Here is an 18,239-nt window from a genome sequence, read left to right on the forward strand (position 1 = left end):
TTTGGGAGGCTGAGACAGTGACTGCAAGTTTGAGGCCAGCTTAGGCAATGTAGCAAGACCCTGACCAAAAATATTGTGACTGTAGTTTACGGAGCTTATGGTAAAGCATGCTCTGGTTCAATCCCCAGTATCACAAAAATGATGATGATGATAGAAATGATAAAAGTTTACAGTGATATATATGCTAATTAACTTGAGTTGACTGCTACCTCATGTATATGTGAATCAAAACATACATTGTATTCATATATATATATATATATATTAATCAAAAGCAAAATGAAGTAAAGATTCTCTTCAAACTGCAATGGCGTGCCTTTTAGCTCACTAAAGTCATAGCTTGGCAACACAGTGCATGCAGGAAATGAATTGTTTGCTCTCTTGATCATATGCCTGGCTGTTAACTATAGCTGCCCAGCATCACAGGAGTATCATGCTGCGTATCACTAGCTCTGATACTAAAAGATCAAATTCTAAGTATAGTTTCTACTGAATTCTTAAGTTTTTATACTGTCATAGGTGAAAAATCATAAGCTGAGCCATCACACAGCAGAGACCGCTTGTACTGATACATGCTACCATAAAAATGAACCTCAAAAACATGTAAGTGAAACAGTCACAAAATACAGTTCTCTTTGTGTGTTATGTCCAGAATAGTCAAGGTATAGAAAGGAAAAGTAGATTAGTGGCTTTCTAGGGCAGGAGGAAGGGAAATTTTGTGAGGATAATGAAGATGATCTAAAATTATGGTAACAGTTGTACAGTTCTTGTAAGCATACTTTTAAAACTATTGCTTTATATACTTTAAGTAGATAAACTATATGTTACTTCTACCTCAGGTAAGCTATTTTTTAAAGGTCAAGCCCACAGAGATAGCTTCTTCAGAGTTCCTTTGTGTCTCCCATGTCTGGACAGAATCTGTACTGCCCATTTCCTTGTTGATTTTGTACAGGAAAGTAGCTCCCAACCTGTTAGATGTCAGATGTGGCATGTTCTTGTGTCCTGATGTCAAAGAACAAATTCAAGGACCAAGAAGGCTAGGAAAGGTTATTTACGAGAGAATGCTCCTGAGAGGCAGCAGGGGTCTTACTAAAAGTGGGACACTGCTGTGCTTTTTTGTCTAGGAGGTTTTCATACAGCAGAACACAGTACCTGGCAAGAGTATGAAGAAGCACAAAAGCATTTCTGGAAGGAGTAGGAGTGAGGGTCAGAGTGTTCTGGTCATCAGATGTGTGTTTGTTACATTGTTTCTGCATCTTTGTTATGTTGTTCAGGCTTATTGGACCAAAGAGTTCTTGAGCAGTGGTTTATCTCTGGGGAGGCTGGAAGGCCTGGCATCCTGTCCTCTTCTTAGAACTAAGTTTCTGTGTACTTGGCCCTCCACCACAGGCTGGTTTGTTTCATCTGTCTTCTGTTTTGCTGATAGCTAAATTCAGGTAGAGACTGGGGCCATTACAAAGGTACTTTGCAGGGCCCGGGATTTAGCTCAGTGGCATAAGTACCTGCCTGGCAAGCACCAGATCATGAGTTCAATCCCCAGTATCAAAAAAACGATACGTTGCTATCTGCAGTAAGTCAGTTCTTTTTTTTTTTTTTTTTTTTGGTTTTGTTCCATTTTATCGGTACCAGGGATCGAACTCACGACTGCCTGCTTGCAAGACAGGCGCTTATGCTGCTAAGCTAAATCCCCAGCCCCAGTAATTCAGTTCTTTAATTCATCTAACTTTCAAAGCTTGCTTCTGTCTTGGGCTTCTTCACTGCATCCAAACCTGATGTCCTGCAGAAATGAGAATAAGCTTGCTTCACTTACAGGTGAATATTGGTTAGACCATCTCACAGTGAAGCTTTACTCTTCAAAAATCCAGCCATAACAAAAGTAGAGGTGACACACACGTGCAGAGTCCAGCTGCTAAAATTCCTCTTTATTCTTTTTTTTTTTTATCCTCTTTATTCTTGAAAACTGTCAGGCCCCCTTCCAGCATTTTTGCCACTATTTTATATATGTCTACTAAGCAGAATGCAGATTTCCAAACCTAAAAAATGAGAAATATCACCATGTATGGAATCATATCCTCCCAAAATGTGCCTGTTGAAGCTCTAACTCACAACTGATAGTATTAAGAAATAAGACCTTTGAAAGGTAATTAGGTTTATTTTATTTATTTATTTATTTTGGTGCTGAGAATTGAACTCAGGAACTTGTGCTTGCCAGTCAGGGCCTTGTACTGCTGAGCTATATCCCTGGCCCTGTAATTAGGTTTGGATGAGGGTGGGACCCTCATATTGGGATTAGTGCTCTTATAAGTACAGACCCTGGAAAACACCCCACACACACACACACGTGAAGACATCCCTCACCAGGAACCATGGAACCGTCCCTGTTGTTACCTTAATCTTGGACTTCTCACCTCCAGAACTGTGAGTGACAGCTTCTATCACTGCAGTCGAGTATTGTGTTACAGCAGACTGAGCAGGGAGAAAAGGCAACTCTTAACCTAATAATAAGGAGAGATGAGGAAACTGACTTGGAAGAGCTTCCCCATAGGAATTCTGTAGTGATGGTCACCTATACGGAACATTAGTTGACTAGGACCTAAGACTTCTTAGGTCACTGCATAGTGTAATAAATGATTTTTGTGCAAATAGTTCTGATACCTCAACAGGCTGCATTTTTCACAACCTGCTGTATTTGTTTCTGAAAACAAAATGTATACATTAAAAATTTGTAGTTTTAAAGCTGGATATATTGGCACATGCTTGTAATCCCAGCACTTAAAAGAGACTGAGGCAGGAGGATCACCATCAACTGTAAGCCAGGCCAGGCTACATACCAAGAGCCTATCTCAAAAAAAGAAAACAAAACAAACACAAAATAAGTATGTGTAATTTTTTATCTTGATTATACTTTAGTAAAGCTGTTTTTTTTTAAAGGTTAAAAAAAATGATTGGTAAAAATTTTAAATGCATATTAAAAACACTTCCATCTAAAATAATTGAACTGTTCATCTGAAAATCAAACTAAGTTTTCTGCTGTCCAGATGCTTCATAATTTACAGAAGCCTTTTTGAGTTGTTGCTGTATTTTATTTTTCAAAATAAAAAAGGGTAATACCAGGTAGAATTCTGTTTTCATTTTATCCTAAAATTTTGCCTGAAATAGTTTATAGGATTTGTGTCATCTTTAAACCAGGAACAAATGATTTCCAGCTTTTCAAAGTGTTCTTAAATCTGCAAAGCTTTTCTGCTTAGATCCTGATGTACAGTGCAGTTACGAATGGGCTGTGGGAGTTCAAGGCTACCCTGGGCTGCTCAGAGAGACCCTGTCTCAAAAAACAAACATAGTAGTCATGGGCCTTTGCACCTGATTCTTCGTAGCAGTAAGAACAGGAAGCGTTTCATAAAATATTAGGTAACCTACTTTTTCACATAATTTCTAAAACTATTTCCCTGTTAGGTGAATATGTGGTTTAGATAATAAAATGTACAGGTGCTCAGGCCTTGCTGGACTGAAACTACTCAAAAAATACTGTCCACACAGCCATTTGTGTAACCGTTACTAGGGAGCAGTGATACTACCTCCATCGCCCTTGGCCTCCTGAGCCCCCTGTGGAAACAGTGCTTGGGGGAAATGTTGACGCCCCTGCCCTGTTGAGTAAACTGCTTGCCATACCACCTGCCTCTTACCTTATTGCTTTATAATAGATAAATGGCAGTGGCCTTTACAGTCTTTTGCTTCCGCAGCTGACTCCCCACTCTTTGAAGATAAGATTATGGTAGTGTGAAAAGAGGGCTGGATGAGGAAAACAACTATTAAATGACTTGAGGAATTTAAAAAATACAGATTTCTAAGGGGCTGGGGATTTAGCTCAGCGGCATATACCTGCCTTGCAAGCAGGCAGTCCTGAGTTCGATCCCTGGTACTGATAAAAATGAAAAAAGACCAAAAAAAAAAAATACAGATTTCTGGATTCTTGTAGGAATTCTGATTCAGTTACAACCTTTTATTTTTTTAAATAAGCACCCCAAATGATTCTGATGCCGAGATCTGAAGATCACAGTCCTCCAAATATTGTTCTAGTAGTTTCTAAATATAGCAGTATTTTATGTTAAGATTCGTGCATGCGTAGAACCTATGAACAGTTTATGAGAACTGATCTTATGACATGATGAAATAAACAATTACTTTGAAGGAAGAAAGACACTACAATACCCAGTGCTGATCCCAGAGTATCATGATGTGAAACCCAGCAGTACTATTTTTCTTGTCCAGAGTGATTTTAGTCTGCTTTGGTTTGTTTAATCTCAATATAAATGAAGATATGGATAACTGCATATATGTTTAAGTGTACAGGATAGATAACCACATTACTAGTTGAATAGAATTATTTGCAGTCTCGCTGTTTGAATTCCCACTTATATGTTCCACTTTTGTATCTTGAACAATTATTTGTAAGAGGACAACGTGTAAACATCAACTAGTGATTTATTACTATTTTTTTTCTTAGAAAGTATGTATTATATCTACCTGTTTACTGTTTTGTCTTTCTTTAAATTAAAAAAAATATATATATGTATATGTATATAACAGTATTTGTTACTGGTTTAATGTGGAGAGGCTGAAAGCCACACATTTTATTTGCATTCCTTATAAACTGAAAATATGACTGTAGACTAGTGTGGAAATAGTAAACAGAAAGGTGCTACCCTTTGGTTTGAAAGCCCTAAAGATACTTTCTTTTGGAAACCCTCATGTGCTAATAGATGCCCACCTGAGGACATTCTTGTGGTTTATTTGTATTCTAGGACTATAGTCCTTTCTCATGTCTAGGAAATTCGTATAGTATTTAATTCTGATTGTTAAAGTGGGGGGAGCCTTTTTATCGTCCTTGTGTCACTTAAGAAGGCTTGACTATTTCCATTCCATAAGAAGGAAGTGACATACTGGCAAAAAGCCTCAGATACTGCTGCAGACATTAGCCCCAAGAAAACCACTGAGTTTGTAAACTCTTCGCAGTGGGGTAGTTTAATACTGATACTTATTTTTGGGAAGACTGACATTTCCTCCTTGCAGTAAATGCTATGGTTTTTTTCTACTTGCTTCCTTGCATTTTAGATCGTTTGTTCCTCCATTTCCTGGGGTGTAGCCATTGCCACGTTGTTCAAGGAAGTAAGCCTGAATCAGACTCTCCTTATTTTAGTACACCCCAGTTAGAGATTCTAAAATCACTAGCTGTAAGCAGTATGTGGATTCTGCTTCTTTTTTTTTTTTTGGAACCAGGAATCAAACTCAGGACCCTGTGCTTGCCAGGCAGGTGCCATGCTACTGGGCTATGTATCTCCATCCCTTTCTTTAAACTAGTAGCTTTGTACATAATTTTACTTTGACAGGTTTTTCCTGAGTTAACCCCATTGTGAGCAGAAAGCTCCAACAATTTCCTTGTTATTTAGGTACGGTTGGCAGATATGCTGGGCTACTTTTCTTTTTCTTTCTTTTTTTTTTTTTTTTTTTTTGGTACCAGGGATCAAACTCACAACCTCATGCTTGCCAGGCAGGTGCTTATTCCACTGAGCTAAATCCCTGACAAGGGCTACTTATACTCCTTTCCACTGTTATCCACTTTAGCAGACATCACTAAGCCGTCTCTTTCTTAGTGACCCAGGTCTTTGAACAGGAGTAGGGCTCTAGCCATCTGCTTCGTTTTCCCACATCAAACATCACTAATCGTTGCATAGTTTTGTGTCTTATTTATAGCCACCAGTAACTTGACCAGGTACAACAGGAATTGGTAGTGAGTGTCCTTTCCCCTCCCCATTTTATTGAGGTATGATTAGCAAAAAAAATATTGTATGAATTTAAGGTGTACAGTGGATGTATGTATGCTGAAACAGTTACCACAGTCAAGTTTGCTAACCCCTGTCATCTCTTAGTTACCTTTTTTTGAGGCATGGTTCAGGCTGGCCTGAACTTGCAGCAGTACTCCTGCCTCAGCCTCCTGAGTGCTGGGATTACAGGCATGCGCTACCATGCCTGGCTCTCGTAGTTATCTTTTGTGTGTATGGTGGGAGCACTTAAGAGCTATTCAGTAAACTTCAAGTATGTAATACAGTATTGATAATTATAGTTCCATGCTGTACATTGAATCACGAGAATTTAATCATCTGATAACTGAAAACTTTTATTTTATGAAAAAACAAACTTTCTTTTCAATGAATTAAGCTAAACTATTAGTGTAAATTACACAAATTAGTATATGTATTGAAATATTTCTAAAACAATGGAATAGGGGCTGGGGATTTAGCTCAGTGGCATAAGCGCCTGCCTTGCAAGCAGGCAGTTGCGAGTTCGATCCCTGGTACCGATAAAAAGGAAAAAAAACAAACAAACAAAAAAAAAAACCCCAAACAAACAATGGAATATATAATTTGGGGAAGTATTTGAACTTTTCCTACTTCCTATTTATATCTTCCAGTTTGCGTTCTGCTTATGTGTATGTCTGTGTGTTTCATAGAAGAGAAACCAGGGAGTATTTGAGCTTATGTCTGATTTATTTCACTTAACCTTATGTTCTCAAGTTGCGGCCATTCACCTATGAGTACCTCAGCTTTGCCTTTTTTTTTAATGGCAGTGTAAGGCTGCATTGTATATAAACATCACATTTTCCTGGAAGGAACATGGACATACCACTAGAAAGGCTGAGAAGGCTTTGTGTGCTGTTTCCAATACTCCACAATTCTTTTTGTCTTTTTGAGACACAGTTTCACTATGTAGTTCAGACTGGCCTTGACTAACTTTGTAACTGACACTGGCCTCCAACTTGCAGCAATCCTCCTGCCTCAGCCTCCAAGTGCTGAGATTACAGGCATGTGCTGCCACGCCCGGTCCCAGTACTGCCAATTCTAAATTGTGCTGTTGTAAACACAGTTGTGCCTGTGTCCCTATAATATGATTTTAACTCTTTAGGCAAGATAGCTAGGAAGGAAGTTTCTGGGTCATGTGGAATTTCTACTTTAGTTTTTTGAGAAGTCCCCCAGATTTCCATAGTGGTTGTGCTAGTTTACATCCCTACCCGCAGTGTAATAAGGTTCCCTTTTCCACATATTCTCACCAACATTTGTTACTAGATTTTTTTGATGGTAGGCATTCTTTTTTGGGTAAGATGATACCTCACTGTAGTCTTAATTTTCATTTCTCTGAGGCTAGTGACGATTAACTTTTTAAAAATGTAGTTATTGGCCATGTCTGAGAAGGTTCAGTTCATTTTGATTACTCTTGCTTTGATTCTTTTATTATTTTAGGAGACATCTAAATTTTTTGAGTTCTTTATGTATTCTTGATATTAGTCCTCTTTCTATGGAATAGCTACCACTTTTTTTCCCCCATTCTGTAGATTGTCTGTTTACTTTGTTGGCTATTTTCTTTGCTGTGCAGAAGCATTTCATTTATTTACTTATTTTATTTATTTATTTATTGGTTCTAGGGATCAAACTCATGACCTCATGTTTGCCAGCCAGGCATTTAAGCCACTGAGCTAATTCCCTAGCCCAAAGAAGTATTTTAATTTGATATGATCCCATTTATTGATTCTCAGTATTATTTTTTGTGCCATTGGAGTTCTGTTCAGAAACTCTTTCCCTACATCTGTGTCTTCAAGAGTTGTCCCTGTTTTATCTTCCAGCAGATTAAATGCTTCTGTTTTAATATTTAGGTCTTCAATCCATTTTGGTTTTAGTTTAGTATATGGTAAAATAGACCCAGTCTTCTGCATGTGAATATCCAATTTTTCTAACACCATTTATTAGTCTCTCGTTCCTCCTGTGAACATTTTTGGCTCCTTTGTCAAAAATCCAATAGCTGTGTGTATCTGGAACTGTTTCTGCTTGTGTTGTGCTCTACTTACTCACATGTCTGCTTTTGTGCCAGTACCAGGCACAAAATCTCTGTAGCTTAGTAGGATAACTTCAAGTCTGTGATTGTGATGCTACCTTTTTTGCTTTTGTTACCCAGGACTGCTTTTACTATTCTAGGTTTCTTCTGATTCCATATAAATTTTAGGATTGTTTTCTCTAACTCTGAGAAGTGATGTTGGTATTGCATTAGATCCATGTGAGTTTTGAAGTATAGCCTTTTTATTGTTGATTCCCACCAGGAACAGGTATTATGTTTTCACTTTCTGATGTCTTCTTCAATTTCCTTTTTCAGTCTGATGCAGTTTTCATTGTAGAAGTCTTTTACTTCCTTAGTTTATTCCTAAGTATTTAATTTATTGTGAATAGTATAACTCAAAGCTCTTTTGGTCAGTCTCTTCATCACTTCCCCCATTCCTGACATCTACCATTCTACTGTCTATGATTTTTACTTTTTTGGATTCCACATTCAAGTGACATCTTGGAATATTTATCTATTTGGCTAATTTCACTTAGCAAAGGTTAATACATACTTTCACAAATGGCAGGATTTCTCTCTTTATGACTAAATAATATTCCCCCCCCTTTTTTTTGGTGGGGGGAACCAGGGATTGAATTCACAACCTGGCACTTACCAGGCAAGTGCTTAAGCCACTGAGCTAAATCCCCAGCCCTGAATAATATTCTTGTATATATGTGTGTCCTACTCTTCTCCATCTCTGCGTCCATGTCCAGGTGTATCCCCATCATATTTTCTTTATCTGCTGATCAACTGACAGATAAAGCAGTTAAGTTGTTTCCTTGTTTCGGCTCTGCTGTGAGATAATGCTTTCATTTCCTTTGGATATATACCCAGAAAAAGAATTGATGGATCCTGTGGAAGTTGTGATTTGATGTAATACAATTTGATTTAGGGCCTTGCTATTAATTTTTGAGAAATTTTTTTGCATACTTTTTTTTTTTTTTTGATGGTGGCTGAACTACACAGTAAAACTTTGTCTTTTGTTTTTATTTTTTGAGACAGGGTCCTACTATGTGCAGGCTAGCCTTCAAATCTCTGTGTAATTCAGGCTAGTCTTAAGCTTGCAGTGATCTTCCAGACTCTATTCCCGAGTGCTGGGGTTAGAGGTGTGGGCCACTTTTGATGAAGCTGTCCTACCAGGTGTGTGGCAGTAGCGCACTGTGGTTTTGACTTCCATTTCCCTGATGATGAGGGGTGTTGAGTACTTTCATGTACCTATTAGCTATTTTTCCACAGCAGGTTTTATAACTATCAGGCTATCGTTTGTAAAACATACTAGTAGCTCTTATTGAAAAGCAGATTGTTTGGTAGAATAGAGAATTCTACTATAACCCTGTCTGGGGAGGATGTCAGTCTCATTGCTTCTGTGGAAAAAATCCTTTAACGTAAAGATAGCTGTTTTTTCATACACTCATTTAGAAAATTTTTTTGGCTAAGCACGGTGACACACACTTGTAATCCCAGCATGTGGGAGGTTAAGGAGGTTAAGGCAGGAGGATTGTTTTGAGTGTGGGGACAGAGGGCCTATGTAGTAAGTTCAAGGCCAGCCTGATCTACATAGTGAAACCTTGTCTCAAATAACAAACATGCAAGCAAAAAACTGTTTTTGAAGATTTTAATGTGAAGACACAGGTAGGACTCTGGTATAATGAACCGTAAGTCTGCAGAAAGTCTGATAAACAGGATACTAGGTGAAACATACCGATTGAGGTGGGGAGGAGTGGTTAGAAGGGGAGGGAAAGTGGCTTCCGAGAGGAAATGTTGGAGCTGAGTGTTGAAAGCAGAGCCAGAGTTTCCCACCAGAAGAGGAAAAAAGAGAGGTTAGAGTTTACCTGATTGACACAAATTGTAAAAACCTTAAGGGTTAGGGTTAGATGGAATTTAAACTAAATTTTTGAGTAATATTATGTGTTTGTAGGCCTTTACTTTAAGCTCTTCTTCACTCTTCCAGGAACCCGAATCATTTATGATCGAAAGTTTCTGTTGGATCGTCGCAATTCTCCCATGGCTCAAACCCCGCCCTGCCATCTGCCCAATATCCCGGGAGTTACTAGCCCTGGCACCTTAATCGAAGACTCCAAAGTAGAAGTAAACAATTTGAACAACTTGAACAATCATGACAGGAAGCATGCAGTTGGTAAGGGGATGCTGGTCTTGGGAACAAAGAGGTGGCTCTGGGCATTCGAAACTCATTTTGCTGTATATGGAAAGATTACTGATACATTGCATATAACTGATGTCTAGGTTTATGTTTCTAAAGTTTTTCCTTTCTTCCTCAGAGGTTTACTGAAATACTTTAGGAGTCTTGAGTCCTAAAATATAATTAAATCTGGTTGGTAGGGGAAAACAGTCCAAATTCAGGGAATGATAAGTCCCAGTGGGGACCCTCAGAACTATACCTTGAGGACTGCCTGGCCTTTACTGGGCTAGGGATAACCACGCACATCCCCCATAGAAAACAAAGTGAATCTCACAGCTCACATTTCCACCACCCTCAGAAAATGGGTCTGTTTCCTTGCAAAGTGTTCTTGTGTGTGAAGATCACAGTATAGTTTGTTTCCCCTCTTTTCCAGAAGTACCTATAATATTTACATAGACATTTCTCTACTAGTGAGGCTTCTTGATCTCTGTGGAAGCAGAATGCTGGTGTGGAAATGCCTGCTCTTGAATATATCTCAGGGATTGCTCTTGGTGATCCCTAGGCATTAACCAGCATTCTATTTTCTTCCGTTCCAGTTGAGTTTTGGTTGTTTTGCTTTGTTTTGTTTGCCTACTGAAGCTTGAACCCAAGGCCTTAACAAATCCTAGGCACATACTCTACCAATGAACTACATCCCCAAACCTTTTTGAAACAGTTTTTTTTTTTAAATAGGACCTTGCTAACATGCTCAGGCTGGCCTTGAACTTGCTGTCCTCCTGCCTTGGCCTCCCATGAATCTGGGACCAGTCCAGTGTGTGAAGTGTGGGTTCAGAGGAGGGCCTGAGTCCAAGCCTGCAGAGCTTTGGTCAGCCTGGGAACAGGGACCCTGGGGCTCTGGGGAGGTGACGTGTGTCCTTTCCCAAGTGCTGTTCTCTGCAGGTGATGTGAGTGACATTATTTTTCAGATTAAAAAGATCAGCAAAAAAACAAAAACTGTTCTAAGGCAGCAGAGAATGAGAGAGATGATTTTTTTTTTTTTTTTTTTTACCATTCTGTATATGGAATGATACTTTAAATGTTTTACTTTTCCTTTTTGTGTTAACCCTCATTTTCTTTTTCCTAAACAGGAGATGATTCTCAGTTTGAGATGGACATCTGACCTTCTGCAAGAGTGGCAGGAAAGCAGCAACCCAGATACTTGTGTGGACCTGATGAAGCCAACAGGACCAACAGTGGAAAGACAGAGGCAGACCCAGCAGCCCCATTGCCATCCCCACCTCCCTTCTTCCGCGGGTGCCAAATGCTAAGACGATGAGCTGCATCTGGCTGTTTCTTCTCATGTTTCCTGTGCCCTGCCCAGCAAGACAGATTAGTTTGAAGGCTGTAGAGGCACTTCTGTAGAGCTAAGCTGTCCATTGAGGAAAACAGTTAAACTGCCTTCCCCGTCTCATCTCAACTGAGAATCTCCCTTCCTCAAGTTTATCTCAAATCCAGTATCAGTCTACCAGCAACTACCTGCCTGGAATGTCTGGGGAAGGGGTACAGAAGTTTGGCAGGCTCACCATTCATGTTCTTTATACTGTCTCTCTTCCTTGTATTCCACCCCTTGTTCAGTGCTGGGTTCAGGGTCTTTGAAAACCAGCAGGTGGAAATGGTAAATAAAAAGAAAGCTGCTTTCCTTTTTACCTTGAGGTATTTGTGCTTAGGGACAGAGCAGCACAATTTACGCAACTCTGGTAGCATTGCTTTGTGGCACCGTTTGGAAGTCTGCATCCCCTCTTTCTCCTGGGAGGAATGTCTTCTGTCTTTGGTATTGTAGTTTCTCTTCCCATTCCTTTACTCGGCACATTTGTACAGATATTTCTAAACTCCGCCCTCAGTAAGTGGCTGATCTTTGTTCTTCTACCTTCTCTGCTTGCATCTTGTTGCTGCAGAGTCCTCTTGTATACTAGGAGCTATCCAGGTGATTTTGTCTGCCCCCAGAGCAGGGCAATAGGATGTAACAGGCATTTTGCCTTCCACTTGATAGGTAAAGTCTGCTTCCAAATTCTGCCAGACAATACCAGTCACAGTCAGTTTTAAAAATCCATTGAACGTTGTGCTATTTGTTGTTGTGGCTTGCAGTTTCTTATATTTTGAATTTAAAGTTGACTTTTAGAAATGTTCTTAGAAAAGCACTAGATTTTTTACCTATTTGAATCTGCTTTGTTTGACTACCAGGATAGATAAGCATGGATTTAAAAGTGTTCCTCCCAGGTTTCATGTCATTCCCACTGTTCTCTGAATTCTCCCCTTCCTTTCTTCCCTCCTTCCTTCTCTCGCCCTCCCTATCCTCTGCCAGGCCATTTTTCAGATCTACATCAAAGATACCCCAAGTGTTGGTATCTGATAATATCTGTCACTTATCTCAACAGTGACATTTTATTTTTAAGATGACTACAGACCTATTTTTAGATATGCTTTCAATACAGTTTTGAACAGCAACTTTTTAACTAAACACCTTCCAGTGTTGGGAAGGTAAGAGATTTCCATGGCCGAGTCCACTGTTTGATGTCACTGTCCTCTGTGCTCCCGTGCCTTCCCTTCCAGCTTCCTTCTGAGCTCTTTCCTTTCCCTTTGAGTTTTGGATGTGTGTGTGTGTGTTTGGAGTTTGTACCGAGTGGTTTGTAAAACTGGACCATTCTGCCTTGCTGGGGTTGTTCAGGAAAACCTCATTCTTACCTTTTCGCTCTTCCGTTTGCCCTTCTGCCCACCCCTCCTGCTACTGCTGATCGGCATGGTAACCTCAGGAGAGGGCCCTGTAGAAAGACAGACACTGTCCCCTCGGGGGAAGACAAGTAGAGCAGTCACTGGCGTCCTGGAAATTTCTGATTGGATTCTTGTTAAGAGTCCAAGGTGAGAGTAATAGGCCCAGTGGCTAAGAAATTAGAACAAAAGCTGTTTTTCTTTTGAATTATGAGAAGAACCTATTTGCAAAGACATTTTAGAAAGAGAAGATGTTGGCAGAACTTTTTTATCTTTTGCTACAAAATGTGAATAGTTCAGAGTGAAAAACCTCGTGATAGTTGATGTCTCAGGAATAAGCTGGATCTCCAATGTTTTGGGGGTGCTTTGAGTCTCACAATCAGTAATCAAAATATTTTGATGTGTTCTTGTGTTAATTAAACTTCAAATTTTGCTTTACATAGTCTTGTAAAAATGTAAGTTGTGCTGTCATTTACCTGAGAAGCTTGCTCAGACCTTTGTAATCTGGAGTTTGGTTCTTCGGGAGTGAAGTTTCTCTTTCTTTGTAAGCTGGCAGTGGCATCCTGTGGAATCTGACTCCCAGCTAGCAGCTGGCGGGCTGGCAGTGAGCGGCAGAGTACTCTTCTCAGTGTTCGCTGCTTGCTGTCTGTAAAAACGTGGCTTCCTCGCGACGTACAATGAGTAGAGTTGGAGTAGCAGCAAGGTACCATTTCCCCCTCTCTTGCCATGTCTGACCCAGGCTGTGTTTCTAATATTTCTTGGGAGTGTTGACTGCATATTGCACGAGCTGTCCAAACTCTGTCCAGACTCTGCCATGACTTTCTTACTGCTTAGTGCAGTTCTTTCCTAGAGGCCACCTTGTCCTCAGTAAATCAGCATTGTAAAAATAATTGCACAACACAGAGATAAGCTTGCAGCAGGTGACACCTTTATGTTATGCCTCATAGAATGGTTTTCAGAGCAAGCCAGATTCTGGTAGGTGGTTTATGTTGGGGTGTTTAGTGAGAACCTCACAGGTGAAGCCCTGCGTGAGTAACATATCCTGGCTTTTTCTTAGGGTGGGAGTACCTCCCTCTGTCTGAGGTTACCATCTGAGTGAGACAGTTCTTAAAATCTTAGTGATCATGAAGTTTTCATGAAGCAAGTATATTCTGTACTTCTGTGTATAATCAGTCTTAAAGAGAAATTACCTCCCTCCAGATCGCAGTAGGTGTGTGATGTCATGGCTCTGCCTTCTTTTTTTTTTTTTTTCTTTTTTTTTCTTTTTTTCTTTTTATCGGTACCGGCGATCGAACTCACAACCGCCTGCTTACAAGGCAGGTGCTTATGCCGCTGAGCTAAATCCCCAGCCCCAGCTCTGCCTTCTTTACAGTGTCGTTCATTGAGTTCCTTGTCTCTCATGTTCTATTCAAATATGTATCTCAGTAAGAGCACAGGAATAGAGAAGCTGCCTTTTAGGAGTTGGGCTTCCAAGCCAGAGAATTTTCCATTTGTAGTAGTTATCTATTGCTATGTAACAAATTACCTCCAAATTTAGTATCTTAAAATAGCAAAAACAGTATCTTGCAGTTTCTGAAGGGTAGATGGAGAGCAGCTTTGGAGGATGGTTCTAGCCTGGGGTTTCATGAATTTTCAAGATGAAGGCACTGGCTGTTGTCATCTGGAGCTAGAGAATCTATTTCCAAACTCCCTCCGTGGCTACTGGCAGGGTGCCTCAGGTTCTTCCCTGTAGATCTCACCTCTGGCCGCATGAGTGTCCTCACCATGGTAGTTGGCTTTCTCCTGAGGGACTGACCCCCAAGAAGGAGGCAGACAAGGAGAAAGTCACAGTGCCTTAAAACCACCACACTCCCAAAAGAGGATGAAAACTGGTCAAAAGGAAGGTAGATGCAACTAAATGATAAACTGAAAGATAAATTGCTATTAAAATCAATTGCCCAAGATGTGTATCCTCAAACTGTAAGGAGACAAACTTTCTCCCTTTCCTTAAAGCTGCCGGATAATCTCAAGAGAGACAAGAAACCAGTGTTCCAGAGTAGCTGTAGTAGCTGTCCACCCACCTGACTCTGAGCAGGTCAAGGGTTTGCAAAGTAGCACCTGGGTCTTTCCTAGACTCATTTACAGTTACTCTTCTTTGGCCAGAAATAGGCAGAGAAAGGGAACTGGGGCCTTCCAGTTGAGCCACCAGAGCAGTCTTAATTGAAGGGGAACAAAGAAGACGTAGGAATAGGTTATTGAGCTGCAGAAGAAAAGAAAAAAAAAAAAAAAAAAGCAAATAGTTCAAATAGCTGGTGTCAGGAAACCAGGTCCCCACCTGAGTCACCCGTGCTCTCTGCTGCACCATCTTACGGACTTGGTCAGTCAGTTGCCAAGAAACAGCTTCTCCATAAGCTCGGGAACACTTGATGGTAAATGTCTGTCATGCTGATTGCCTGTTGTGTCCTGCTGATTGCAGTTCAACTCTGCCTGACTGTTTTTCTGTTGTTTTTTTTTTTTTTTGGTCTTTTTGAGACAGGGTTTCACTATGCAGTTCAGCCTGGCCTTGAGCTCACTTTGTAGCCCAGGCTGGTCTCGACCTTGAACAATCCTGCTTCAGCCTCCTGAATGCTGGGGTTACAGGCATTATAGGCATGTGCCACTACTCCCAGCTGTGGCCTGGGTTTCTTGGTGGAAATGCTTTCTTAAAGAGAACCAAGAGAAACTTAGGTTGCCTCTCAGTTCAACACATTCTTAGTGGATGCCTGCTGTGTCTGGCATTCATTCCTACACAATCTTGAGCAATTTTAGGGTATCTGAAAGATGGTAATTCTTGTTTGATTTTATCATCTGCCCCTCCTAGCATTTTCTTCTCTGTAGCCTGTAGCATGTACTTGAATGAAAACACCCCTGCTGCAGCCGTCAGAAGGGAAGGTGCTCCTTCTGGAAGTAGAGTGCTATCTCTAAAGTACCTTCCAGTGAACTTTGGTTTTCCTCTTGACTTGAGATGGAGTTAAAATCAGTGCTCTTTTATATTGTTGGTGTTTTTATTGTTGTTTGAGCTGTTGGCCCTTTGAGTCACTTGGACCTGGCCTTCCCAATTCAGACATTGAAGTCCACATGTCCATCAGAATGCAGCGAGGCCCAGTTCACATCACAGCCAGTGTACAGGCTGCCAGCTTTGAGTGGAGGAAGCTGGTACAAGGAAGGCTCACCATGTTGGCAGCAGTGTCCCAGGGGTGCAGTCTCTCCTCTGCATCTCTGGTACCAGGTGCTTGGAGCCAGGTCCCTGAGCCCTTTACATTCACCTCGAGGGAGGAGAGCCTGCTGTCTGTCTGATTCTTAACTGTTTCTTCTCAGCATGTTTTCTGGACTACATGCACATGAGTAGCTATTAAGATGCGAGGCCCAATCACTTGCCCATCCTTAACATCTGGGAGAGGGTATTATTTGTTGTAAAAGTTTTGTGAAGGCATCCTCTTTCTGAACTTTGAGAAGGGAATCATCACTTCTTACCTTTCGGTAAAGGATGAAATCAGCTCTTTTGCCCTAGGATGAAAGCCAGGGCCTCAGGTATGCTAAGCGGACGCGGTACCGCTGAACTGTATCCCCAGACCTCGAAATCAGATCCTGCTGCAGGTCTGTCACCAGCCTTTAGAATGCTTACACTCCAAGCGCACTTTCCATTCCAGGACTTGTTCACCATTTCAGTGCAGTTTCCTTGAGGCTTGTTCACAGCAGTTTCTAACTGAAGACCAAAAGAGTGATTGATAGATGCTCATTTTTTCCATTAACCGTTCACAATACTTATCCCCCCTCCAGAATTTAGACTGTTTTCCAGATGGCCCTGGAAGCTGATATTTTTTTGGCAAAGCTTAGATTTTGAAGTCTTGAGTCTGCTTGTTAACCTCTGCCTGCAGCCCTCTTAGACTGTACCGGATATCAGAGATGCCTGTGGGAAGGGTGCTGAGCAGAGATGCTTCCCAGGGTTTATTTAAATGCTTACTCTGCCACCCGGCAGAGAGGCGATGCAGTGCTTGGTCCTCACTTGGCCATGTTGAGCCCTTGGCAGTGGTTAAAACTAAACTTCTCGTATACTTCAAACAGAATTCCATGTGTCCAGCACAGAAGATCCATTCTTGTCACAATGTTCCTCTTTCCTCTCCATCTTAGTCTTTAAAAAGCAAAACCCCAAGCCCAGGCCAAGGGGCACTGTCACTGGGACGCAGGGGAGGGGCCGTGGGGAGCCTCCTGCTCCTCCCTGCACGGAGTCACAAGTCCCTCAGCAGTGCCTTTGTGTCACCTGCAGATGAGCCCATCTCTGTCCACTTGGGGGAGAAGGCCTCAGCCCCCAGGCACACCTTAAACAGGCGCCTTGAAGAGCTCAAGGACACCCATGTGTGCATTTTAAGCATCGTTTTAAAAACATTTTATATTAAAAAGCCCTCCCTGTCTAGTGCCACCAACTCCCACGCCGAATGGGAAAGTGGAGACTGCCAGCACTTTGTGCGGGCTTGCCCTCATCTCCCTGATGTGCTGTCCCTTCAACCCGTCGTGTGTTCTGTCACCAGTGGGTGGGGGAAGGCATATGCAGTCTTGTGTGATCCCATGACCAGTTTTGTTTTTTAATTGTCTTTCCAAACCAGCAGGTATTTGGAAATTAGAAAAAAATTAAGTTCTCACCAATGGTTGCTGTTAACAGTTAATAAAAGATTTGAATATCAACTTGGCCTCTTTCTGTTTTGTGGTGTTGGGAAAGAACTCAGCATCCGTACTCTCAAGCCACACCCCCAGCCTCAGCTTGTTAGTGGAGGCAGGGAGCTCTCGCTATGTAGTGCAAGCCTGGTATTTTTTTAATTTAAAGTTCCAAATGAACTCTTTCACATTTCACATTTGGGGCCACCTGACCGGTGGCTTATTGGACACCTATTGTGTCATCTTAAACTGGGCTGTGCCTCGTGGGTGTCAGATTTCTGGTCATGAATCTAGCATTTGAGGCGTTAGTACTGAGATCTTGTTCTGGGGTGTGGACAGAGGCCTTCAGAGGAACTGGCATGTAAGTACTCCCATCGGGACAGTGCAGAGGTGCGGACCTGGCTTTGGAGTCAGCACCAGTCATGTCACTTAGGAGCTGGTTTCCTATAGGATTCTTAGGTCACTGAGCCTCCGTTTTAGCAAAGCTGGGGCTAATAACTTATAAGCTGTCATGAGACTTAGGGACTGTTCAGTGCCTTGTATGGGAAAAGTTCAGAGAACTTAAGCCCTGCCTGCTGGCATGGGAAGCCTGCTCCCTGCTTCTAGTGGTGCTGCAGCCAGCACCCAAGCAGTACTAGGAGTACCAAAGGGTTTCAGGAGAGATGGCTCCAAAATTACCTGGAAAGCCCTTTCCTACATCCAGTACCCTGTCCCAAAGCTAATTAGGAAGAGGGATAAAAATGGAGGCTCTTCAAGA

At 41.4% G+C, this 18,239-nt stretch overlaps 1 protein-coding gene across 1 annotated transcript in view; it reads left to right on the plus strand.

Moving 5' to 3' along the window:
* The window catches only part of Eif4ebp2 (eukaryotic translation initiation factor 4E binding protein 2), a 31,810-nt gene extending 14,298 nt beyond the window's left edge, over positions 1-17,512 (plus strand). The window contains exons 2-3 of the mRNA XM_023566701.2: positions 9,878-10,063; positions 11,194-17,512. Of these exons, the coding sequence (XP_023422469.2) occupies positions 9,878-10,063; positions 11,194-11,225 (218 nt within the window). The 3' untranslated portion in view covers positions 11,226-17,512. The remainder of the gene's footprint in view (positions 1-9,877; positions 10,064-11,193) is intronic.
* The last annotated feature ends 727 nt before the right edge of the window (positions 17,513-18,239 follow it).

This window comes from Cavia porcellus, unplaced genomic scaffold, assembly GCF_034190915.1.
Source record: "Cavia porcellus strain 051 isolate PalLab524CR breed Dunkin Hartley unplaced genomic scaffold, mCavPor4.1 scaffold_28, whole genome shotgun sequence".
Classification (NCBI taxonomy): Eukaryota; Metazoa; Chordata; class Mammalia; order Rodentia; family Caviidae; genus Cavia; species Cavia porcellus.